At 44.2% G+C, this 27238-nt stretch overlaps 1 protein-coding gene across 4 annotated transcripts in view; it reads right to left on the bottom strand.

The window, feature by feature from the left end:
* The window catches only part of LOC126188094 (peptidoglycan-recognition protein LC-like), a 613402-nt gene extending 586415 nt beyond the window's left edge, over positions 1-26987 (bottom strand). For all 4 annotated transcript variants that reach the window (XM_049929553.1, XM_049929556.1, XM_049929557.1 and 1 more), the window contains exon 1: positions 26343-26987. In XM_049929553.1, coding sequence (XP_049785510.1) covers positions 26343-26919 — 577 coding nt within the window. In that variant the 5' untranslated portion in view covers positions 26920-26987. The remainder of the gene's footprint in view (positions 1-26342) is intronic.
* Between the last annotated feature and the right edge of the window lie 251 nt (positions 26988-27238).

Genomic DNA, 27238 nt, shown 5'->3' with positions numbered 1-27238 from the left:
GATCAACCATTACAGAAAGTGAACCCATACAACCCTATCAATTTATTGTCATTAATCCATCAATAACCACACAGATAAAATTGTGGGGAAGCCGAAACAGAGACTGCGCCTATATATGAGCCTTAGGGAGCCATAAATGAACCAAAAATATAGGCATCTTAACTAAAAAAGCCAAAATTATAAAAACATAAAATAATAAGAACCAAAATCAAACAACAAAGGAAAATACAAAGTATTGGCAAAATCATAAACCTTAAATAAAACTAACAATAAAGGTGATGTAGCAACTAACCAAGAGCTTTACTCTGTAATAAATGACAGTCTAGTTTATTAAGTGACTATCGCGTAAACCAGAGCACTGGTTCAATTGCAGGTTGCCTATCAAAAAACCTCTAGGGGCAACAAAAATTTGATTTTCAGTATTTCGTGTAACTATTGGCCAAATTTAAAAATTTACAGTACTGTCATAACCTAATCATTAAGAGGTACATTCTTATGTTAAAAGTTTAACATAATAAGACAAGTATATCGCCGGAAAAAATCGTAACGCTAAAAAAATTGTGTAATGAAATTTCGGGATTAGATTTGTTTAGGTAACATATTTAACGCGATAACCAAGAGAAATCGCTATGCGGAATCGCACCCTACACCATGACTCCAGATGCAGGTCCAGCGTTTCTAGCACGCAGACAGGTTGGTTGCAGGCACTCAGCTGGCCTCCTCCTAACCGACACACAGCTATCCCTGGCGGCGAGGCAGAACCAGGTTTCATTAGACAGCACAACAGACCTCCACCCTGCCCTCCTCTGAACTCTCGCTTGACACCATTGAAGTCACAAATGGCGATGGTTTGGGGTCAGTTGAATGCACGCTACAACGCGTCTGGATCGGAACTGTCCTTGAAGTAACTCAATTGTAACAGTTCGTTGTGTCATTATGATGCCAACTACTGCTCAAATTGCTGTTGCAGATGCAGTGCGATGCGCCTGAGCCGTACGCCGAACACAATGGTATTCCCTCTCGGTAGTACCATGTGGCCTTCCGGAGTTCGGTCTTCTTATGACTGTACATTCTGATTATAGAATGAAATCTTTCACGACCGGATGACATAGCTGCTGGTACATTCTGATGATACCGCTGCCAGCATTCACGTACCGCGACTACATTCCTGCCAAGTTTCTCTGCAGTATCGCAGATGTTACATCCAGCTTCCCGTAGCCCTATTACATCACCTCGTTCAAACTCAGTGAAGTATCGATAATGGCGTCTTCGTCGCCTTAAAGGCATTCTTGGTTAGCACCAACCCACAACGACCAATCTCAAAGATAACTAACACTCACGAGCGTTACAGTGTGTATTCAAAGCAAACATAATTTGCATCAACATAGTGGTGCTATTAGCGCCACTCTTATGAAACTGGTGCGATTTCTAACAGACATCATCTTTCAGGTGTAGGAATAACCAACGATCGTTTATGTCGCACAACTCCTTCTTGGTGTCGTGATTTTTTTTTTTTTTGCGACGGCACAGTTAGAAACTGTGTTTTTGTCATGAGCCAGCGTGACTGACGGCGTTCGAATACCCGGATCCGATTCATCCAATATTTGAGAATGAGAGCACCCAGCGACTTCCAATAAACTTTAAGCATAATTTCAAACCTTAACGAAACTTTTTCTCGCTTACATGCTTAACGTTCTAGGCGACTGATGACCTCAGAAGTTAAGTCGCATAGTGCTCAGAGCCATTTGAACCATTTTATCCTCTTGCCCCTTGGTGTATTTCTAAGTGAGGGTATTGTACCACCATAAAAACAGTGTACAGAGCCAAAATATGCTGTTTACTCTATATCGTACCTTTATGTACGACGCAGATTTCAGCTGTCACTTTTTCTATTTTGTCATATAGTTAATGGTGGGAAACAATATGCCTCCGATTTATATTTGCAACTGTTCCAAATACTCTTCCAGCCTTTTATTCCCCTTCGTATTAAATGAGGAGCTTTCAGACATTGTTTTTTTCTGGATCTTTCGCTATGACACGTGTGGTGTAACTGCTTACTTTTTCGTTGTATTCTGATTAATCTATTCAACATTCGTCTATAACCCAGTTCTATCCTCTTGCCGCAGTCCGGAACCGCGGGACTGCTACGGTCGCAGGTTCGAATCCTGCCTCGGGCATGGATGTGTGTGATGTCCTTAGGTTAGTTAGGTTTAATTAGTTCTAAGTTCTAGGCGACTGATGACCTCAGAAGTTAAGTCGCATAGTGCTCAGAGCCATTTGAACCATTTTATCCTCTTGCCCCTTGGTGTATTTGCATCTTTATCACATCCATAGGTACACGTATTACCGAATCACCAGTTTCATACGCCGTGGTATATACGAACAGGAATTATTTACAGAGGAATGGGAAGACCGATGGGGGACGACATGGGAAAGGATTAATTTGCGTTCCGGAGAAATGTAGCAACACACAATGGAATACAGATCGTACGACTCACCTTAGAAGACAGAGTGAAGACTGACATTGCTGACTGGATAGACTCCATAGAGTTCTGAAGTTCTCAAGGTTGAAAGACAAGGATCGAGACTGTAGTAATAAGAGTCGAAGTATACGAATCGAAGTATACGAAACGGAAGCAGTGACTGAGAAGAGAATGAGACACTGTTGAAGCGGATTTACGAAATTATTTAAGCCGGCCGTTGTGGCCGAGCGGTTCTAGGCGCTTCAGTCCGAAACCACGCTGCTGCTACGGTCGCAGGTTCGAATCCTGCCACGGGCGTGGATGTGTGTGATGTCCTTAGGTTACTCAGGTCTAAGTAGTTCTAAGTCTAGGGGACTTGCGACCTCAGATGTTAAGTCCCATAGTGCTTAGAGCCATTTGAATCATTTGAAGTTATTTAGTTTGTGCACTAAGAAGGCAGTAAAGAAAAGCAAGGAGAAATTTGCAAAAAGAATTAAAATCCAGGGAAAACAAGTAGAAAGGTTATGGTCTGCTGAAGATATTGTAAGACTACCGGGTGTTTGTAACTGAAGTGTAGCTTCTCTCAGTGGTCCAATGTGTGCTGTAGTTAAGATATGGCAGCGAAGATTGTCAGATATTCTAATGCGTTAATGCGGAACCTATTTACGCTGGAAAAATATTAATTTTCATTTTGGCCACCACGTGCAAATCTGGCTCTTTGAGTGAAAGAAAGACGTATCGAAATGTTTCCATACGTAATGGATTGGAAAAGAACGTGGGCAGAAAAGACCAAAGAGAGAGGCATACTGTTGATTTTATTGTTACCGCAGCTTACACAATTTGTTCGATATGAACACCGGAGACGACGACATGTTGCACCCGTAAGACGACGTGATCAACAGCTGCTCGCAGCAGGGCCGGTCGAATCTGAGCAACGTGTTCCTGTATATTGGCCTTCAGATCATGTAGTGACCGATAGTGTCCCTGGTAAACGCGTTCTTTTAGGTACCCCCAGAGACAAAAGTCAGATGGATTCAGATTAGGTGATCTTGCAGACCATGTATCTAGAAAATCTCTGGAGACAACACATTTGTGGAAGGTTGCATTAAGCAGATCTTTCACTGGGCGAATGACTTGAGGTGTTGCGCCATCTTGCATGGAAACAGTGGTTTCCACATAGTTGCGCTCTTCCAAAGCAGGAATAACATGCTGTACAAGGAGGTCTCGGTAACGTGCAGACGTCATGGTATATATTTGCGTGTATTCTCTTCTGAGAAGAACGGACCAAGAATAAAGATGCTCGCCAATCCACACCACACAGTCACATACGGCGACTGCAGTGGCTCTTCGTGCACAACAGGGGTTTTAACAGTACGCTTAATTCGGCAGTTCTGTGTATTTACTGCTCCCTGTAGTGTCAAATGTGCGACGTCACTCCACAGAATTCTGCCCCGCCACACGTCATCAACGTCGATCTGTGCCAGAAACCGAAGAACAAATTCAGAACGTCGCTGCGGATCATGAGGTTTCAGTTGCTGGGTCTTGCACAGGTACCAGTGTAATATAGACAGTAAAAGATTCCGTACCGTTGATCATGGGATGGACAATTCTCATGACACTACAGGAGGACTAGCACTACCCGGGACAGGTGTTGCATGGTTAAAGTTACAGCAACAGCAACCTCGTCAATAACTTCCGCCGGAATAGGACGACTTCCTTTTCGAAGCACCATACCAAGCTCAGCCGTGTTTTCAATTTTCGTTATCATCTTCCTTTAACCATTTAATGGCATCGGGCCTCTCCCCAGACCTTTCCGTCGCCCATACTCTCGAATGCAGCACTGTAATTGCTGCCGTTCGTATAAAACAGTTTCACTAACAGCGCACGGTCTTTCTCATCGACAGCCATATTGTTCAGTCACGATACGGCTTCTCAAATGACAGTGAGGGTATTCTACCACCATAAAAACAGTGTACAGAGCCAAATTTGCAGCCGGTGGCGAAAATTGGAACTAATTTTTTTTTCAGCGTTAATCGGTTCCACATTAACGTGTTAGCATATCTAACCAGTTTCGCTGCTTTACGATAATTACAGCCCACAACGGGCGTCCGTGACTAGCCGCACTTCAATTATGCCCACCCGGAATAAGAGATGGTAAAGGGCTTGTAAGGTCAATTGACTTAAATCGATAATTTTGCAGAACCACGTTTTTCCAAAAGACTGTGTATAATTTTTTTCAAATTTTTCACACGATAGTTCTTCAGATTTTTTGAGACTGTGAGGCCTAAGCAGAAGAAAAAGAAAATGGAATAGATAATGTAGTGAAAAGAGATTGTAAGTTGAACGTCAACGAGGGATGGTGGAGTGCAGTTGAATTTAATCACGCGATGTAGAGGGAATACATTAAGAAATGAGACGCTAAAAGTAGTAGATAACTTTGGCCCTTTGGGCAGCAAAATAACTGGAGGTTGATAAAATGCAGAATATACAGGGCTCACCAAAAAACGAACAGATTTCAATCATTTATTGCTTCCAAGCTACAAATGATTCCAACGTTCCATGAAAGAGAAAAGTTCAAATTTTTATGCATTCAGTGTCAGCACCACGAGAAATATCAAACGGGTTGCTCATACCCTGCAACACACGAGGCTGCTGGTCTCTCGTTATAGAATTCTCAGCGTCAGTAATGCGATGTCACAAAGTTTCAAGAGTGTCAGGCATAAGGGGGATAAAAACGCGGTCTTTCATATACCCCCACTGATAAAGACCACAGGGTGTGAGGCCTGGAGACCTGAAAGGCCACTGGCGATGAAGTTCATCTTCTGATTCTCCTCTTCCAATCCAACGTCCTTGAATAGTGTCATAGAGAATTTCTCTAAGCACGTCCAACGTTACCTGAATGACCCTTTTTCAGGACGTAGGATTGGAAGAGGAGGAGCAGAAGACGGACGTCATCGCCGGTGGCCTTTCGGGTCTCCAGAACTCACACCTGATGGCTTTCATCTGTCGGGTTACGTAAAATGTCGCGTTTTTATCCCCCCTATGCCAGGCACTCTTGCTGAAGCTGTGAATTCGATAACGAGAGACCAGCTGCTTCGTGTGTGGAAGAAAATGAGCCACCGTCTTGATGTTTGAACACATGGTGCTCACATTGAATGAATAAAAATGTGAACTTTTCTCTTTGCAGGAACGTTGGAATTGTGTTTTCATCTTTTGTAGTTTGGAAGCAATAAATGTTTGAAATCTGTCTCTTCATTTTGAATAGCCCCGACTGGTAACAGCAAGAAAATATTTTATGACAAAGAAAAATACGATTATATCTAATATAGATTTTAGTGTTAGAAAGTCTTTTCTGACGGTATTTCTTTGGAGAGGTTAATTTAACTCACCTGGACGCATTCGCAACAGGATGGAACTGTAGGAAAAAAACTCTTCTTTCACATCCGGCGTTCCCCAAGGAAGTGTTATAGGCCCTCTATTGTTCCTGATCTATATTAACGACATCGGAGGCAATCTGAGTAGCCGTTTTAGATTTTTTGCAGATGATGCTGTCATTTACCGTCTTATACAGTCATCAGATAATCAAAACAAGTCGCAAAATGATTCAGATAAGATACCTGTATGGTGCGAAAAGTGGCAGTTGACACAGAATAAAGAAAAGTGCGAAGTTATTCACATGAGTACTAAAAGAAATCAGCTAAGTTTCGATTACGCGGTAAGTCACACAAGTCTGAGCCCTGCAAATTCAACTAAATACTTAGGGATTACAACTAGAAATAACCTAAATTGGAACGATCAAATAGATAATATTGTGGGTAGAGCAAACCAAAGACTGCGGTTCATTGGCAGAACACTTGGAAGGTGCAACAGGTCTACCAAAGAGACTGCTTACACTACGCTTGTCCGCCCTATTCTGAAGTACTGCTGTAGGATATGGGATCCGCATCAGGTGGGACTGACGGATGACATCGAAAAAGTACAAAGAAGGGCAGCTCGTTTTGTATTATCGCGAAATAGGGGAGATAGTGTCACAGACATGATACGTGAATTGGCCTGGCAATCGTTAAAACAAAGGCGTTTTTCGTTGCGACGGGATCTTCTCATGAAATTTCAGTCACCAGTTTTCTCCTCCGATTGCGAAAACATTCTGTTGGCGCCCACCTACATAGGGAGAAATCATCATCACAGTAAAATAGGAGAAATCAGGACTCGCACGGAAAAATTTAAGTGCTCGTTTTTCCCGCGTGCCGTTCGAGAGTGGAACGGTAGAGAGACAGCATGAAGGCGGTTCATTGAACCCTCTGCCAGGCACTTTATTGTGAATATCAGAGTAATCACGTAGATGTAGATGTAGATGTCATTATGTACGTACTAGATTCCCACGTTACTTACAAGGCTCATGCCCAAAAGAGCAATTCAATCGCCGAATTTCATCTCTGTCTCATCAATGTGATTTTGAAGAAATACGAGGAAGAAACGGAATCATGAAGAGATCATCGACCAGTCGTTGAAAATCCATTTCCCGGCACTGTTGAATATAAGAGGACACATCGTATGCAGCAAGAATAAAAGGCAAGATGAATGCGTTATTTTGTTGCACTGTGTGTTGTCTCTGTTTTTAAATGTATGGTCCACTAAAAAAAAACTCCCTAAATTAAGCTGCTTTTTAAAGTTATCCGTTTTGAGAAATGTCAGCATGAAGAACATCTGGAGTGTTCTTTATTACGGTAAGAACTCGGTGGATTGTCAGACGGTGCACTCAGATTGGCAGTGTGTGCAGCTCACGGCGCACCAAGCAGCCGAAGTGTTAACAACGAAGGTAAACAGGAGTTACGCTGCGAGTGGCTTGTGTCCGCCTGTAGCATAGTCGTGATAACGAGCGATGCAGCCGCGCGCTGGGTATTTACTCTGTGCTCACGGCTCGTCTCAAGACATTTAGCCCAACCTTTCAAGAAAAGTCGTCATTGCCGGTTCAGCAATGCTAGTGTCTAACGACAGAATGTAAACCATTCCTCAAGAATCTTCAAAACTCTTGTCGACCGACGGCTTGTGATTAGCCTTTGGAAGCACGTCGCATATCGACAATAAGACTAAGGAAAAGACTAAAAATAACCTCGCTCGTCCCCAACTATGACTTCTGCTGCTTTCTTTTAAAAAATATAGAAAAAAGGTTAGGGCCGAGTAGGACTCAGCTATGAGGGTTCCGTACACAATTATGCATATATAAGGTGACAGTTACTGAACTATGTTGTTATTGTTGTTGTGATCTTCAGTCCTGAGACTGGTTTGATGCAGCTCTCCATGCTATTCTATCCTGTGCAAGCTTCTTCATCTCCCAGTACCTACTGCAGCCTACATCCTTCTGAATCTGCTTAGTGTATTCATCTCTTGGTCTCCCTCTACGATTTTTACCCTCCACGCTGCCCTCCAATACCAAATTGGTGATCCCTCGATGTCTCAGAACATGTCCTACCAACAGATCCCTCCTTCTAATCAAGTTGTGCCACAAGCTCCTCTTCTCCCCAATTCTATTCAATACCTCCTCATTGGTTATGTGATCTATCCATCTAATCTTCAGCATTCTTCTGTAGCACCACATTTCGAAAGCTTCTATTCTCTTCTTGTCCAAACTATTTATCGCCCATGTTTCACTTCCATACATGGCTACACTCCATACAAATACTTTCAGAAACGACTTCCTGACATTTAAATCTATACTCGATGTTAACAAATTTTTCTTCTTCAGAAACGCTTTCCTTGCCATTGCCAGTCTACATTTTATATCCTCTCTACTTCGACCATCATCAGTTATTTTGCTCCCCAAACAGCAAAACCCACTTACTACTTTAAGTGTCTCATTTCCTAATCTAATTCCCTCAGCATCACCCGACTTTATTCGACTACATTCCATTATCCTCGTTTTGCTTTTGTTGATGTTCATCTTATATCCTCCTTTCAAGACACTGTCCATTCCGTTCAACTGCTCTTCCAAGTCCTTTGCTGTCTCTGACAGAATTACAATGTCATCGGCGAACCTCAAAGTTTTTATTTCTTCTCCATGGATTTTAATACCTACTCCGAACTTTTCTTTTGTTTCCTTTATTGCTTGCTCAATATACAGATTGAATAACATCGGGGATAGGCTACAACCCTGTCTCACTCCCTTCCCAACCACTGCTTCCCTTACATACCCCTCGACTCTTATAACTGCCATCTGATTTCTCTACAAATTTTAAATAGCCTTTCGCTCCCTGTATTTTACCCCTGCCACCTTCAGAATTTGAGAGTATTCCAGTCAACATTGTCAAAAGCTTTCTCTGAGTCTACAAATGCTAGAAACGTAGGTTTGCCTTTTCTTAATCTTTCTTCTAAGATAAGTCGTAAGGTCAGTATTGCCTCACGTGTTCCAACATTTCTACGGAATCCAAACTGATCTTCCCCGAGGTCAGCTTCTACCAGTTTTTCCATTCGTCTGTAAAGAATTCGCGTTAGTATTTTGCAGCTGTGACTTATTAAACTGATAGTTCGGTAATTTTCACATCTGTCAACACCTGCTTTCTTTTGGATTGGAATTATTACATTCTTCTTGAAGTCTGAGGGTATTTCGCCTGTCTCATACATCTTGCTCACCAGATGGTAGAGTTTTGTCAGGACTGGCTCTCTCAAGGCCATCAGTAGTTCTAATGGAATGTTGTCTACTCCCGGGGCCTTGTTTCGACTTAGATCTTTCAGTGCTCTGTCAAACTCTTCACACAGTATCGTATCTCCCATTTCATCTTTATCAACATCCTCTTCCATTTCCATAATATTGTCCTCAAGTACATCGCCCTTGTATAGACCCTCTATATACTCCTTCCACCTTTCGGCTTTCTCTTCTTTGCTTAGAACCGGGTTTCCATCTGAGCTCTTGATATTCATACAAGTGGTTCTCTTTTCTCCAAAGGTCTCTTTAATTTTCCTGTATGCAGTATCTATCTTACCCCTGGTGAGATAAGTCTCTACATCCTTACATTTGTCCTCTAGCCATCCCTGCTTAGCCATTTTGCACTTCCTGTCGATCTCATTTTTGAGACGTTTGTATTCCTTTTTGCCTGCTTCATTTACTGCATTTTTATATTTTCTCCTTTCATCAGTTAAATTCAATATTTCTTCTGTTACCCATGGGGTTTCTACTGGCCGTCGTCTTTTTACCTATTTGATCCTCTGCTGCCTTCACTATTTTATCCCTCAAAGCTACCCATTCTTCTTCTACTGTATTTCTTTCCCTCATTCCTGTCAATTGTTCCCTTATGCTCTCCCTGCTGTACAACCTCTGGTTCTTTCAGTTTATCCAGGTCCCATCTCCTTAATTTCCCACCTTTTTGCAGTTTCTTCAGTTTTAGTGTACAGTTCATAACCAATAGATTGTGGTCAGAGTCCATATCTGCCCCTGAAAATGTCTTACAACTTAAAACCTGGTTCCTAAACCTTTGCCTTACCATTATATAATCTATCTGATACCTTTCAGTATCTCCAGGGTTCTTCCATGTATACAACCTTCTTTCATGATTCTTAAACCAAGTGTTAGCTATGATTAAGTTATGCTCTGCGCAAAATTCTACCAGGCGGCTTCCTCTTTCATTTCTTAGCCCCAATCCATATTCACCTACTATGTTTCCTTCTCTCCCTTTTCCTGCTCTTGAATTCCAGTCACCCATGACTATTAAATTTTCGTCTCCCTTCACTACCTGAATAATAACTTTTATCTCATCACACATTTCATCAATTTCTTCGTCATCTGCAGAGCTAGTTGGCATAAAAACTTGCACTACTGTAGTAGGCGTGGGCTTCGTGTCTATCTTGGCCACAATAATGCGTTCACTATGCTGTTTGTAGTAGCTTACCTGTACTCCTATTTTTTTATTCATTATTAAAGCTACTCCTGCCTTACCCCTGTTTGATTTTGTATTTATAACTCTGTATTCACCTGACCAAAAGTTTGTTCCTCCTGCCACCGAACTTCACTAATTCCCACTATATCTAACTTTAACCTATCCATTTGCCTTTGTAAATTTTCTAATCTACCTGCCCGATTAAGGGATCTGACATTCCACGCTCCGATCCGTAGAATGCCAGTTTTCTTTCTCCTGATAACAACGTCCTCTTGAGTAGTTCCCGCCCGGAGATCCGAATGGGGGACTATTTTACCTCTGGAATATTTTACCCAAGAGGACGCCATCATCATTTATCCATACAGTAAAGCTGCATGCCCTCGGGAAAAATTATGGCTGTAGTTTCCCCTTGCTTTCAGCCGTTCGCAGTACCAGAACAGCAAGGCCATTTTGGTTAATGCTACAAGGCCAGATCAGTCAATCATCCAGACTGTTACCCCTGCAACTACTGAAAAGGCTGCTGCCCCTCTTCAGGAACCACACGTTTGTCTGGCCTCTCAACAGATACCCCTCCGTTGTGGTTGCACCTACGGTACGGCTATCTGTATCGTTGAGGCACGCAAGCCTCCCCACCAACGGCAAGGTCCATGGTTCACGGACGTAAATTAGCTGCAAACTACGGTGTGTACGCACTTTATTCAACATGTAAACGTCACTACAGATATTCAGATTTAGGTCATGATATGTTCGATATACCTGCCATTACTGGCGATGATGTGGCGCAGACGAATAGCGGAATTCTGCATGACCTGCTGGAGTGTTGGAACACCGATGCTGTCGATGACCTCCTGAAAGGCTGTTTTCAGCTTAGCTATGGTTTTAGGGTTATTACTGCACGCTTTTTCTTCCATATAGCCCCACAAAAAAGGAGTCGCATGTGTTCAGATCCGGAGAATATGGCGGCCAGTCGAGGTCCATGCCAGTAGCCTCTGGGTACCCCAGAGCCAGAATGCGATCCCCAAAGTGCTCCTCCAGGATATCAAACAAACTCTTGCTTTGATGAGATCGAGCTCCGTCTTGCATGAACCACATCTTGTTGAAATCATGGTAACTTTGGATAATGAGGATGAAATCATCTTCCGAAATCTTCACGTACCGTTCGGTAGTCCTTGTGCCATGAAGGAATATCGCACCGATCATTCCGTGGTCACTTTGGATAATGGGGATGAAATCATCTTCCGAAACCTTCACGTACCGTTCGGTAGTCCCTGTGCCATCGAGGGATATCGCACCGATTATTCCGTGACTGGAAATCACATACCATATAGTCACCCGCTGAAGGTGAAGAGACTTCTCGATGGCGAAATGCGGATTCTCAGTCCCCCAAATACGCCAGTTTTGCTTATTGATTTAGTGATGAACCCATCCAAATGGAAGTGGGCTTCGTCGCTAAATCAATCCATATATGCGCATACTAATTCCCATCGTGCCCCAAGGCCAACTGTACAGTTTTAAAATCCTAACGCAAACCGTTAAGAAGTTATGAGGATTTTATTTCATACAGTTCAATAATTGTCGCCCTGTAGATAATTCATCCAGCCCGGAAACCGGGAATATTGACGATCTTTGCCCGTTATTGACATTGATACTGGCGATCCTAGTAATCCCAAGACTTTCGAGTACGTTTTAATTTTAAATCTGAAGCTGGATACCAAATTGCAACAGAAATATTTTTTTCGCTTGATACAATTACAAATAACAATTTCGGATTTTTTCCTTTACTTGTACTCTTAACCGGCTTCTTGCCAAAGTTCATGATTCTAGGACAACGGCAAGTACCCTGTATGTTTTGATTAGTGAGTTTGCGACTGTCAAAATATGTGACATAAATGGCCGTATCTTTTGACTGCACGGGCTTAGAAGTTTAAGTGTTTTACACCATTAAGGGACGATAGACCTCACTCTCTAACATAAATTTCAACTTCATACGTCAACCCGTTCCTGAGAAAAAGGGATCTTCACAGGCGGACAGACAGGCAGTTAGATAACAAATGACAAAAAAAGTTTTTTGTGATTTAATTACAAACTTACAATTTAAGGACTTCTTTTCTTTGGTTGTGCTGTGAAATCTCGCTTATTGCCAAATTCCACGATTCTAGGCCAATGGGAAGTACCCTACAGGTTTTGATAAGTGAGCTAGCGATTATCAAAATATGTGACATAAAAGTCTCATCTTTTGGCTACATCGACGTAGTAGCTTCACTTTTTTACACCGCCAAGGGACCACAGGCGTATATGTCACAAATTTCAACTTGATACTTTTGAGAGAAAGGATAGACAGTCGGACAGCCAGCCAGACGGACAACAAAGTGATCCTATAACGGATTGCGAAAACAAAGATTCTTGTGTCAGGTTTCATGTATTACATTATCTCTTTCTACTGTGAGTTGTGAGCTGCTTTTGTCATCCCCACGTACCTGTTTTCCACAATTCAGCGTAGACACGAAGAATGGCACGGAGTCAACTGCAGACATAGGAAACCAACGGCTCTACAAGGCTACACGTTGCTCGGTCGAACGGTTATCTCGATGGACTCGGTTACGCATTTAGCCCTTAAAATTGACGAAACAGTACTTGGAATTATTTTATTAGAGTGGCAGCTAATGAAGGTTCACTCAGACTCTCAACTCGTGCAACTCTTTGTGTATGAACAGCCTTGTGAGGCTGCAGATGTTATCCTTCACGTCATTGACTGGTCCCTCCATTAAGATGAACGTACTGACTACTATTCCGCATGTACATATTTTGTTTGCTCGGAGACGCGGAACTGTAGCGAAGACTTTCCGGAAGTCGTGAACCACGGCATCAGCCGGAACTCCACTATGTACTGCCTTCGGGAGCTCATGAATGAATGGAGAAAGTGGGCTCCATAATTTTACGGGAAACAGCAGACGTCTGCATGATAAGTCTATAGTTTAGAGCGTCTGGGTTGCGACCCTTCTTGTAGTCTAGGACACCTTAACCCATTACCCCGTCGGGTGCGACGCTGCACTGTTCCAGCGACCTACGGTCAGCAGAAGTCATGTCCTCTGCACAGTCAGTGAAGATTCTGCCGGGCACACTCTCAGGTCTTGTGCCCTTCCCTCTATAGGAGGATTTCACGTGTTACTCAATTCAACCCTCATTCACAGGGTGTGGACAAAAATATGAAAACATCAAAAACAAAACACAACATATTGGCATGCCTAATATGTTGTACGAAAACGGTTGTTATCCAAAACAGCTACCGTTCATCTTGGAATGGATAAATATAGGTCCTGTATGGGTTTGGAGGGAGTCTTATGCCATTCTTCCTGCCAGACGGTGATGGAGGTGGACAGCAATTACGTACCGTTCACTCCAAGGTGGACCACAAAGGCTCAGTAATACTGAGATCTGGAGACTGTGATGGTCAAGGGAGATGCGACAAATCCTCCTCATCCTCACAAGACCAGACCAGAGTTGTGTCAGAAGTGGCCCGGTCGTCTTGGAACGCAGCATCACCTTTGGGGAACAAATATTGTACCATGGCAGGGACCTGGTTAGACAAGATGGTCGCATAATCATTGGCAATAATGCGACCTGAGTTACCACGGGGCTCGTAGAATATCACAATATAGCTTCCCAAACCAGCACCGAGCCTCCATCATGCGTCTTGGTTCAAAAATGGCTCTGAGCACTATGGGACTTAACTTCTGAGGTCATCAGTCCCTAGAACTTAGAACTACTTAAACCTAACTAACCTAAGGGCATCACACACATCCGTGCCCGAGGCAGGATTCGAACCTGATACCGTAGCGGTCGCGTGGTTCCAGACAGTAGCGCCTAGAACCGCTCGGTCACTTCGGCCGGCATGCTTCTTGGGACGAGAATTCGGCCAGAATTTGGAAACAATGTGAAACAACTCACCGCCCAAATTACTTTCTTGAATTGCTCCATAGTCCATGGCTTCGGCACCACGTTTTCCTGTTATGGGCATTTGCATCACTGATGAGTGGTTTTCGAATTCCAGCTCGCCCTACAGCTCACTCCCTGTGGAGCTCCCTTTGCGCTGTTTGGGTACTGACTGGGTTCGCGAGTGGGACATTTACTTCTGCAGTGACTTTAGCTGCTATGGTCCCCTTATTTTTCGTCACAATCCAATGACCCTCTCTCCAAGATCACTCGGCACACACTTTCGTCCGCGTTGTGACGTAGCGGATGATTTTTTAGGCGTTCCCTGTATGCGATACCGTGCCACTTGAAACACCAATCACTTCGCTTGCCTTGGTTACGGAAGCACGCACCGTGCGAGCGGCAAGAATCCGCTCACGTTCGAATTCACATAGCTCCAACATACTGCACTCACAAACACACAATACACTATTCTGACGACAACTACCACTTGCAGCGTACTGAAGACATTGCAGAGGTGCTGTTCGTGGTCAGATACAACAGCGCAACATGCAGGCTTGGCTGGCATTTGCATTTACAGGGTGTTTCAAAAATGACCGGTATATTTGAAACGGCAATAAAAACTAAACGAGCAGCGATAGAAATACACCGTTTGTTGCAATATGCTTGGGACAACAGTACATTTTCAGGCGGACAAACTTTCGAAATTACAGTAGTTACAATTTTCAACAACAGATGGCGCTGCAAGTGATGTGAAAGATATAGAAGACAACGCAGTCTGTGGGTGCGCCATTCTGTACGTCGTCTTTCTGCTGTAAGCGTGTGCTGTTCACAACGTGCAAGTGTGCTGTAGACAACATAGTTTATTCCTTAGAACAGAGGATTTTTCTGGTGTTGGAATTCCACCGCCTAGAACACAGTGTTGTTGCAACAAGACGAAGTTTTCAACGGAGGTTTAATGTAACCAAAGGACCGAAAAGCGATACAATAAAGGATCTGTTTGAAAAATTTCAACGGACTGGGAACGTGACGGATGAACATGCTGGAAAGGTAAGGCGACCGCGAACGGCAACCACAGAGGGCAACGCGCAGCTAGTGCAGCAGGTGATGCAACAGCGGCCTCGGGTTTCCGTTCGCCATGTTGCAGCTTCGGTCCAAATGACGCCAACGTCCACGTATCGTCTCATGCGCCAGAGTTTACACCTCTATCCATACAAAATTCAAATGCGGCAACCCCTCAGCGCCGCTACCATTGCTGCACGAGAGACATTCGCTAACGATATAGTGCACAGGATTGATGACGGCGATATGCATGTGGGCAGCATTTGGTTTACTGACGAGGCTTATTTTTACCTGGATGGCTTCGTCAATAAACAGAACTGGCGCATATGGGGAATCGAAAAGCCCCATGTTGCAGTCCCATCGTCCCTGCATCCTCAAAAAGTACTGGTCTGGGCCGCCATTTCTTCCAAAGGAATCATTGGCCCATTTTTCAGATCCGAAACGATTACTGCATCACGCTATCTGGACATTGTTCGTGAATTTGTGGCGGTACAAACTGCCTTAGACGACACTGCGAACACCTCGTGGTTTATGCAAGATGGTGCCCGGCCACATCACACGGCCGACGTCTTTAATTTCCTGAATGAATATTTCGATGATCGTGTGATTGCTTTGGGCTATCCGAAACATACAGGAGGCGGCGTGGATTGGCCTCCCTATTCGCCAGACATGAACCCCTGTGACTTCTTTCTGTGGGGACACTTGAAAGACCAGGTGTACCGCCAGAATCCAGAAACAATTGAACAGCTGAAGCAGTACATCTCATCTGCATGTGAAGCCATTCCGCCAGACACGTTGTCAAAGGTTTCGGGTAATTTCATTCAGAGACTACGCCATATTATTGCTACGCATGGTGGATATGTGGAAAATATCGTACTACAGAGTTTCCCAGACCGCAGCGCCATCTGTTGTTGAAAATTGTAACTACCGTAATTTCGAAAGTTTGTCTGCCTGAAAATGTACTGTTGTCCCAAGCATATTGCAACAAACGGTGTATTTCTATCGCTGCTCGTTTAGTTTTTATTGCCGTTTCAAATATACCGGTCATTTTTGAAACACCCTGCATGTTCAAGCGTGCATTTCTCTCGGTGTTTACATATTTTCGACCAGTCCCTGTATTTCTGTGTAACTGTGTCATTAAAGCATCCGTGCGATGGTTGGGCGTTGTGTTTTAGCTCTATGATATGGATGCAGTGTGAGGCAAACCCAGAACAGGCGCTAGTACGGAATGTTGTTTAGGCGTTTCGTTCATCGCGTTCATCGTCAGGTGGAAGAGAACTGGTTGCGCGACCAGGCCTTGGCGGTGACAGTAAACACACACACACACACACACACACACACACGACGGCGAGGTGACGTGTCCGGACCGCTAGCCAATCAGGTGGCCGGGCAGCTTTCTCTGCATCTGCAGCGCGCTGCGCTGGCTAGCGAGCCGAGCCAGGAGACACACGCCTCTCGCTGTATATGATACTTCCTCCCTCACTGTTTGTAAACATTCGGCGATTCGCTTCCTCAACCTCCACCCCGTCTGCGGCTGTTCAACTTCTGGCGAACTAATCTGTTTCTTTCTTTCGCTAGGTTAAAGCTTTCTCGAAGCTGAGGACAGACTATCTGCAGTACTAGGTAGACCCTCTATTTTGTTGCTTCCCTCTTGTAAATCACTCGAAAACAATGCAAATGCCGTTAGTTTTACTCAGTTAACTGTTTCCGTTATGCAACCATCTGTAGCGAATTTAATGTCCAGTTTGCGGCTCTGGTACGTATAAGTCGTCACCTGTGAAGCCAAGAACACGTTATTACTCTCCACAGCTGACTGATATTTACTAGCAGAGTGCGTTTAAGCTGCCGCCTCAGCGAGGATATTTAACTGCTCTGAACACTGTTGCACAACCGAAATCAGCTACCAAATAAAATAAATCATGATTTGGATTCTTCTAAAACCATTTCAACTGTCAGTCACAATGTTCCTTGACATAATGACTAAAATTAATGTTCGTAAAATCTAGTTTACCAAAGCGAAGAAACATAAAAGGGGTAGGATAGGGAAAGAGTCTACTGGAAACTTTTGCAACATGAAAGTGCATGTTAATGAGAGGAAGAAAAATTATAGGAGTAATCAAAGGAAAACACATTATTGAGGATTTTGGGTGTAGCAGGGATGGGGAGGTGAAAAGGTTATCGGAAAAGACTGGTGAAAAGGCTATCAACTATTTAACGCAGACTAATGCGAAGTGGTACACTTCACAAAACGTAAGAGTTTGGTGTCCATTGATCATAGCATTAATAACCCACGACAACAGTATGTCATGAAATGGGAGACTACGCTTATACTTGGATACTTGGGAACTACAGTTCGTCTACAAAATAAAGTGGATATTTTTATTTGAACGCTTCTCAAGTGAAAGAGATTAGTAAGCGGCTAGCAGCGAATACGGAGCATATACAAAGAAAGGCGGTGCGAATAGCCCAGGCCTCCGGGTTGGCGAGGGAGTGTAATAGAAATGCTGCAATGTTGACATTCGAAGAATAACGCTCTATGTCTCTCGAGTATCTGCTTAAGAAACTTCGAAAACAAATCTTACAAAGTAGAAAGACCAAATGCCCTTCAACCATCTCGTGGAGATGCTGCAAATAAGATTAGGCAAGTAACAATTAACACAGAAGAGCGGAAGCGTACGAGAACACCCATTTACATGTGTTGCATCCGTGAAGCGGGATGGCAACCCAAAGACTGCGTTTCATTGGCTGAAGCTTTAATACATGCAACAAATCCACTAAACGAACTGCTTACAATACACTTAACCGTCCTTTTCTAAAGTACTGATGCACGAAATGGGATCCTAACAGATGGGTCCGACAGGAAATATCGAGTAAGTCCAAAGAAGCGCGGTTCGTTGTGTGTCATACGAAACAGAAAGAGGGAGAGGGGGAGGAGGGAGGGAGAGAACGAATAAGATAAGTGAGGAGGGATGGGATAATTAAAGCAAAACTTCTTCTAATTACCGCAAAATCTTGTAACGAAATGTCAGTGAACAACTTTTTTCCTGCGAATGCCAAAATATATTGTTGCCTCTCATTTACAAAGGGAGAACTCAGAAACAGAAAGATTTAGTTTTTTTTTTATAAATTGGATATTTGTGCTGCCAGACGACTAGAAGCAGATACCAGTTGCAGGCTGCCTATATAACGGAGCCCAGGAGCAACAAAAATGTGATTTTCTGTATTCCATATACGAGGGGTATCTAGTAAGTGGATTACGTTTTATTTGAAAAAACTGTGTTTTATTTACTTGAAAGCGATACTTAAATATTACTTTTCAACATAGTCTCCACACAAATTGAAGCACGTATCATAGTGGCGAACAATAAATTTCCAGTGTTACAAAATTCTGCCGTCTGAGACTGCAACCAGTTAGTCACTCCCTAGCTTCTGTGCAACGATCTGATGCAACAAACTTTGTGAAATTTGTGTAAAACGAGATCTCCGTCACTGTCGGTCGGCAGTTTTCTTGGATCTTCTCAGCGACTTCAGCGACCAGTTTGCCAGTCACAGCGCTCGATCGTCCATCTCGCTCGTGAATATTAGTTCGGCCACTTTCGAGTGTAATGCACCACTGGCGTACTTCGCCTTCGGTGATTACGTTGTTTCTGTACACTTTACACAGCTGCCGATGAATTTCAATGGGTTTATGGGTTTTTGCAACAAAAACCTTATTACTGACCGCACTTCAAGACTCGCGGTATTTTGAATTGCGGCATATATTTAAAAATACCTTCTGGATAGCCCTCGAATTTGTTGACCTAATTCAAAAATTTTAAATGTTGTCGTGACCTATTCATTTAAATATGTAATCTAACGTCAAAAGTTTAACACAATAAGATAAATATTAAAGTTAGAAACTGCGTACGAGGTCTGTTGAAAAAATTCCAGAAAATTCTTAATTTCGCGTCAGTGGTGGGTTGGAGCGAAATGCGGTTGGCATCCCTGCACACGCCTGTATTTAATGCGTAACTGCCGGAAGTTTTATTGTTATACATCTGTTATTTATTGTTATTGCTGTATTGAATAGAACGTTATGTAGCACAGTTTGCGAATTTCGAGTTGGCAGAGTTAGAGGCGCAACGCGCGTCTAATAAATGTTGCGTGAAACTCAATAATACCTTCACAGAGACACAGCGAATGATGCAGGAAGCCTAGGGTAATGAGTGATTAAGCCCTACTCGATATTACGAATGGCTCACACGGTTTAAAAATGGCCGGACGGAAGTTAAAGATGACCCTCGTTCAGGATGCCCTTCGAAGTCTATCCACGACGCTCTTGTCAGGAACGTCAACGAAATTGTGCGTGCCAGCCGAAGACTGACTGTCCGAGAGATTGCAGAAGAGTGTAACATTTCAGTTGGATCATCACTAAATCCTGACATTGCCTCTTGGAACGCATCACATTGCCGCCAAGTCCGTCCCACGTCTTATGAGTCAAGACTAGAAAGGCCTCCGCCTCGCAATCTGTGAAGAGCTTTTGGAGCCCGCAAATGAGAACGAGAAGTTCCTTAACAGAGTCATAACAGGTGATGAGACGAGTACCTACGGTTATGACGCTGAGACCAAGGTTCAGTCTTCATAATGGGTCACGAATCGTTCTCAAAGACCAAAAAAAGCTTATCAGGTCAGATCAAATGTCAAAAACATGCTGACAGCTTTCTTTGAATTTGAAGGATTAGTGCCATCATGAATTCGTGCCACAGGGACAAACTGTTAATCGATGGTACTATCGGACGTGTTGCGACGCCTGCGAGAAAGTGTGAGAAGGATACGCCCTGAAATGTGGCGAGACAATTCATGGCTCTTGCATCAATAACGCACCCGCACATTCATCCCTGCTGGTGCGTGACTACTGCAGAAAAAACGAAATCACTTTTTTTTTTAGTTCCAGAGTTGAAAATCCTGTTGAAAGGACGAAGATTTGCAACGATAGACGAGATTAAAGAAAATTCGCAGTGGCGCTTCGTGCGATCCAGGAACAGGGGTACCAAGACTGCTCCTGGAAGTGGAAACGGCGTTGGGAGCAGTCTATCAATTGTCGAGGAGAGTATTTCGAAACAGACCATGCACAACAAGTAAAAGGTAAGAGTAGAAAAATTTTGTGGACGAAGTTCCCGAATTTTTTTGAACAGACCTCGTATATACCTTGCGGCAACGTAACTCAGGGCATTTGAAAATGAGAGCACTAAACGACTTCCACCAAACTCTACATATAATTGCAAACCTTCTAGACACTTTTTCTCGTTGACACTCCCCTGCCCGTCCACACACACACACACACACACACACACACACACACACACAAATTACCGAAAGGAAAAACATTATCGCTTACTTCGTTTTCGCTGCTCACTGTACATACCGCCAAACTTTAACATCAGGCATGACGTTTTCCTTCATTACTTCTTTACTATACGTATACTACACATACTATATATATACATTGGCAGACATCCACATGTACCACTGAACGTACTTGCAAACTTATATCATTGTACGACACATAATTCAGATGGTATGACGCCATAAACATTCAGATAAGATAAAAATTAGCTTTTCTGAAAATGGAGTGTCTACAACCATGTTTAACGTCAAATATTTAACACATTAACTCGTTTGCAGAATAATCAGGCGTTGTTTCGTGCATGGAAATTTGACTCTTGAAGGAGTTGAGGGTGAGACGTTAATGATTACAACATACGGCGGTACGGCTATGATTTAAGTGTTAAAATTCCTCAAGCGCTCTCCGAGAGTAGAACGGTTCAGACATACAAGTAAATTCATAGTAGTCTCTTACAAATTAGGGTACCCTTGATTTCGGGGGAGGGGGGGGGGGCAGTCATTTTCGCTGTGAATGTGAAATAGAGATTTCGCGGTAAATTAATGGCTCTTGTGTGCACTTGCTACTAGTCAATATCCATTACTTGATCTGGCTTTTTCAAACTGACAATGAATTCATACGTCTGCCTGTCTGGTGGGGAAGAATGCAAACTTGGTTTACAAACAAGTTATTCTGTCGTGGAGGGTGGGGGGAGGGGGAGGGGGGCAGTGCCCTTAGTCTTGCATTCGAGTCGCGCCAATCGCAGAGTAATCATGTGGGTGTACACTATGTGATCAAAAGTACCCGGACACGCCCAAAAATATACCTTTTTCATATTAGGGGCATTGTGTTTCCACCTACTGCCACGTACTCTATATGTGACCTCAATAGTCATTAGACATCGTGAGAGAGCAGAATGGGGGGCTCCGCCCGACTCACGGACATCGAACATGGTCAGGTGATTGGTGTGTTACTTGTGTCATACGTATGTACGCGAGATTTCCACACTCCTAAACATCCCTAGGTCCACTGTTTCCGATGTGATAGTGAAGTGGAAACGTGAAGGGACACGTACAGGACAGAAGCGTACAGGCCGACTTCGTCTATTGACTGACAGAGACCGCCGACATTGAAGACGATCGTAATGTGTAAGAAGCAGTCATCTGTCCAGACCATCACACAGGAATTCCAAACTGCATCAGGGTCCACTTCAAGTACTATGACAGCTAGGTGGGAGGTGAGAACACTTGGATTTCACGATCGCGCGACTGCTCATAAGCCACACATCACGCCAGTAAATGCCACACGACGCCTCGCTTAGTGTAAGAAGCGTAAGCACTGGACGATTAAACAGTGGAAAAACGTCGTGTGGAGTGGCGAATCACGGTACACAATGTGGCGATCCGATGGTAGGGTGTGGGTATGACGAATGCCCGGTGAACGTCATCTGCCAGCGTGTGTAGTGCCAACAGTAAAATTCGAAGGCGGTGGTGTTATGGTGTGGTGGTGTTTTTCATGGAGGCGTCTTGCACCCCTTGTTGTTTTGCGTGGCAGTATCACAGCACAGGCCTACACTGATGTCTTAAGCACCTTCTTGCTTTCCACTGTTGAAGAGCAATTCGGGGATGGCGATTGCATCTTTCACCACGATCTAGCACCTGTTCATAATGCACGGCCTGTGGCGCATTGGTTACACCACAATAACATTCCTGTACTGGACTGGCCTGCGCACGGTCCTCACCTGAATCCTACAGAACATCTTTGGAATGTTTTGGAACGCCGACTTCGTGCCAGGCCTCACCGACCGACATCGATACCTCTCCTCAGTGCAGCACTCCGTGAAGAATGGGCTGTCATTCCCCAAGAAACCTTCCAGAACGTGATTGAACGTATGCCTGCTAGAGTGGAAGTTGTCATCAAGGCTAAGGGTGGGCCAACTCCATATTGAATTCCAGCATTACCAGTGGAGGGCGCCACGAACTTGTAAGTCATTTTCAGCCAGGTGTCCGGATTCTTTTGATCACATAGTGTATTTGTTTTGTGCAGAAATGTTGACAGCACTTGTCATCATGGGAATGCAAAGTGACTCCACATCTCGCTTTCAGTAGCCAATGAGAGAATAACAGGCAGACGATCAGCTTCATAGCGATGGATGACAAATACTCTTCGTGTCTTGGTCGTAATACAGTCTTCTCACGTACGAACTGTCACCGTTGAGCCGACGCTTCAACGTAAGCTCCCGTGATCGATCCCAGCTACAGTCTCGATATGTTACATCTAGTCGAAAACAGTTATGTCCGAAACTGCAACCGCTACTTTACCACAGTTAAATACACTCGACTTGCTCTTGCGCGACAAAATAACCACACCACACTGGACTATACATTACTCGAAATGAAGGCCATATTGGAACAGTAACCTCAGACGGAGGCTTACCGACTATTGTTCGATCTTCCCACGAATTACTGCTAATACTGAAGTACTACTCCCCATATGCTTGTGTTTTTTGTAGTTGATGTACGATTGACTGAGTTATTATGTTATATAGCTTTTCTGATTTCATCTAGTAGTTTCAACTATTTATAAAGAAACGTGCGTTAATTATGAAGCGGCTAAATCACTCGCAAAGTAGCTTTTCATAACGACGATGGTTAAACGTGGAGTAAATCTTACCAGTGGCGAAAGCAGGCCTCGTGCTACGCTAGAAATTAATCTGTTACAAAAGCATATTGACGATCGCCAATTCTTGTTTACAATCACTGGCTTCGCCAAATCACAATCAGTCACCTTCCAACCTATCCTAGACCTCTAGCTCCGCTAATGATCGGTCTGTCACCACAACCAAGATTTCGAGAGGCAACACCATCGAAATCTAACCCAGCAAGACGCGGACGCAGTGAACACGATTAACGGGAGGAGAAAGCGACTGCCCATAAGAATCAAACCATGAACACGTGATAAAAGTCATTAGCAAAAGTACGAAGACTCACAATATTTTAGCGTGCCTAATGTTTTAGCGTGCCTCGGCATATTATACGCGCTAGAGTAAAACAAAATATCTCATATGTAAAAATAAGCCATGTTTCTAGTGACGTTGCAGCTGTCGGAGTAACTGTACTGTGACCGAGGACCAAGTTGAACGAGCGTTACTGCGTCTGCTAACATCGGAAGCTATAATCAGTTCCCGCCGCCCCCACCCGCGTGATGTTATTGGGTTTTGTGTCACCTTTTATTATTTTATTGTTACTTTGCATTCGTGGTGCGTATCAAAAAGTTGCATGACGATTGATTATTTGTTCTACGAGTGTTCTCCCACAAGAGACCAAATATGTCAAAGCGAATAGTTACTTACTTTTTACGTTACTTGAGCAAGGAAAATGCCTACAGTGTGCATAAATCAGAAAGCAAACGTACGAAAATATTTTAATGAAAATTGTGTCAGCAGGGAAATGGTCAGCTCTATCGAAGGAAAAAAATAGTTCTGGAGATTAATTCGCACTTAGAAAGAAAGCGAGACACAAAGGATAAAGTAAAATTGAGTTATATACTGTCTTTTTAACTTTGTTTAATTGCCTTTGTATGTGTTTATTTTCTTGGGAAAATAAATGACGATGCTTCGAAATGCTTCGACAACGCTTTCCCTATTGTTTCAGGTATCAGAAGCGCAGAGAATTGGCCATACAATCTTTGTCAGGAGCATCCACTATGAATTTTGCTGTCACTATTAATAAAGTCTATTATTGTTGGTTGTTCCTTAATACGTCTTTTTGTAAGAAGGACAGTCTCCCATGACTTCACTTTTCACCATTCAGACGCGAACTGCGCAGCAAACTTCACTCTCAAGACACGCGGTTTTGGCGCCGACGCGTAAGCAAAGATCACTCGTGATAGCCGACACTCAGTACAGGAATATTACGTCAGAGGCGCTGCAGTAGACACACTTGCTACGAGCAGTCGATTCAGACGAGAAAGTCGATAGTGTAAAACTGGCTTAAGAAGACTCTCGGCTAGGTGGCTGATGGGAGTAACTGACTGAGTACTAGTCATAATGTTGACTGCTAATAAATACTTTCCAGTCGTTAACGGGTTTAGGTAGCAGACGACGCAGTGAGGTGTCAATAGACGAGGTGATTTCGAAGTCAATTACGCATAACATTTGAACGGTCGTTAACTCTGCATGTGACCTTAGTTTTTACCTAGCCTTCCCCTCTCAACAATGTGAGGAGTCGCCAGAAACGGCACGTGGTTCGGCTTCCACGATAAACTGTGGGTTCCCTTTCCCCTGTTGGATAACTGGGGTAGGTTAGGGACACGCAAGTCGCCCAATGGCGTCCAGTAGAAGGACTTGCACCTGGCCACTGAGTCGCCCGAAATTGTTATTACCTCTAACAGATACTTTATACTGAGTGTCCCAGGAAGAATGGTCAGTTTCACAGGTTATAATACGATCATTCGAAGCAAAAGAAGTCTATTACACATGGGCTCTACAACACATAACTTCAGAGCTATGAGCACTTCTTCATCTTTGATACTGTGTAATAAATCCATTCTGCTGCAAGCTCTTTGCATTCCACCTTTTTGGAGGGGGTAGTATGGACCAAAACAAGGAAAAAAATGTCCGGTAACCTTGAGCCCTAAAGCGTATACCTTAAGAGGTATTCTCTTCTACTGAACATATGCTCGTAGCTTTTGAGGCTTACTGGGCATTTTTTCTTGTTTGGGTCCATAGTCCCTCCTCCCGTCCCAAAATAAGGAAAACTAGAATAAAAGAAATTTGTTTGACAGTATCGAAGAAGAGGAAGTGGTCGCAGTTCTAAGGATATACATTTTGAGACAATGTTTACTACACTTATTTGCTTGGAATGATCATTCCTGTCACGACCCTGAATGTTAGCCATTCGTACTAGGACCTAAGTACAACGTTGTCAGGTTGATTCTTGCAGAGAAGATACCAGCAACCACACACCTTTTATAACACTGTTTATTTACACACTAGTTATTTACATAACTAGCGTCGTTAGCGGTTTCGAACCGACTGGTTCATCATCAGACGGCTTGTTCACGTTAAAATACATTCTTGTTACTTTAGTTTTCACTCTTTATTCCACCATATGATCAAATTTTCTTACGATGGTGGTGCTCTAGAAGCAAAACATGCTGTGAGACAATGTCTGTTTAACTGTGATTGTGCTCACGATTTAATTTGTTTACATCGTTTAAAATCGTTGTGAGGCACAGTTACAGTTAAATAGACATTGTCTCACATCATGTTTTGGTTGTAGAGCACCATCACCCCAAGGAAATTTCATCATATGGGGGGATAAAAAGTGAAACTGATGCAAAGTGACAAGAATGTATCTTAATGTGAACAAGCCGTCTGATGATTAACCGGTAGGTTCGAAACAGGTGACGGCGTTATTTATAAAAATAAACAGCAGTACAGAATGTGGTGGTTGCTATTTCTTCTCTGCAAAAATCAGCGTGTATTTTGTACACAGCCACAGGCTCAGAATGTCAGTTTTCGAGCATTTAGCTAACGTTGACTGGACCGGGAAAGAGTGAGTCCCGGTCGGTGGTATTGGGTTTCTAACGGTTCAGCACGACCCATCAGCCACCGCGCCGTAGTGTGCAGTAGAGTGGCTCGGAACTCACCGTTGACGCGCGCCGCCTTGCCGTTGGCGACGATGGGCTGCAGCACCTTGAGGCGGACGCCTTCGGCGACGACAGCGGTCTTGTCGGGGGCGGCGGGGTCGACGTGCGCGACGCTAGCGCCCGTGCCGGCGGCGGGCACGGCCGTGGCAGCGGCGCCCTCCACATCCTTGGCGTATACCACCTGTTTGATAGTGACGGGCCCGTTGAAGAACGTCTTGTTACCGAACTGGACGTCGGTAGAGTTGGCGACGGCAACGTTGCCGAACGTGGGGCCGGGACTCAGGTGGCGGCGCGGGTCTGCCAGCCCGAACGGGACCACGCCCCCCTGGTCCACCCCCACCGCCGCGAGCGCGTTCGCAGGCACCGCGTCGTCCGCCAGGCACTCGCCGGCCACGGAGCTGGTCCAGCTGAAGCTGTCACTGTCGCTGTCGCTGACCTCTTCGACGGCTGCCTCTGTCCGAGCGGCAGCCGCCGTCCCTGCCGCCTCCGAGCTGGCGGCCGAAGCCACGTCTTCGCCATCGCCTTCAGTTTCGCGTCTGCCGCCGCCGTCAGCTGCGCGGTGGTCGCCGTCCAGCATTCCCGCGCATAGCCGTCTCGTCGCGTCACGTCGGAGCGCGCTGATGAGCCACGCCGCGCGTACACTGCCGATAGCTTACTGCCTACTGTGCCGGCGAGGCGCGCTCGCTGTTGCGGCCTCGGCCGCCAGGGGCGCCGGCGGCGGCTTCGGCAGCTGGGAGTGCCCGCTTCTTCTGCACCGTGCGGCACAACTCTACCATCTCCGAAGTCGTAGAAGCTGCTCCGTGGCTGTGCCGGACATTCTCCTACTTCGTTCTTTCCCCAAAGAGAACGCAAGAAATAAGCACAGTTATTCTACATCTTCATCTACGTCCATACTC

This window comes from Schistocerca cancellata, chromosome 5, assembly GCF_023864275.1.
Source record: "Schistocerca cancellata isolate TAMUIC-IGC-003103 chromosome 5, iqSchCanc2.1, whole genome shotgun sequence".
Taxonomy (NCBI): Eukaryota; Metazoa; Arthropoda; class Insecta; order Orthoptera; family Acrididae; genus Schistocerca; species Schistocerca cancellata.
Note: the sequence above shows the minus strand (reverse complement) of the source record. Positions and strands in the feature narration are given on the sequence as shown.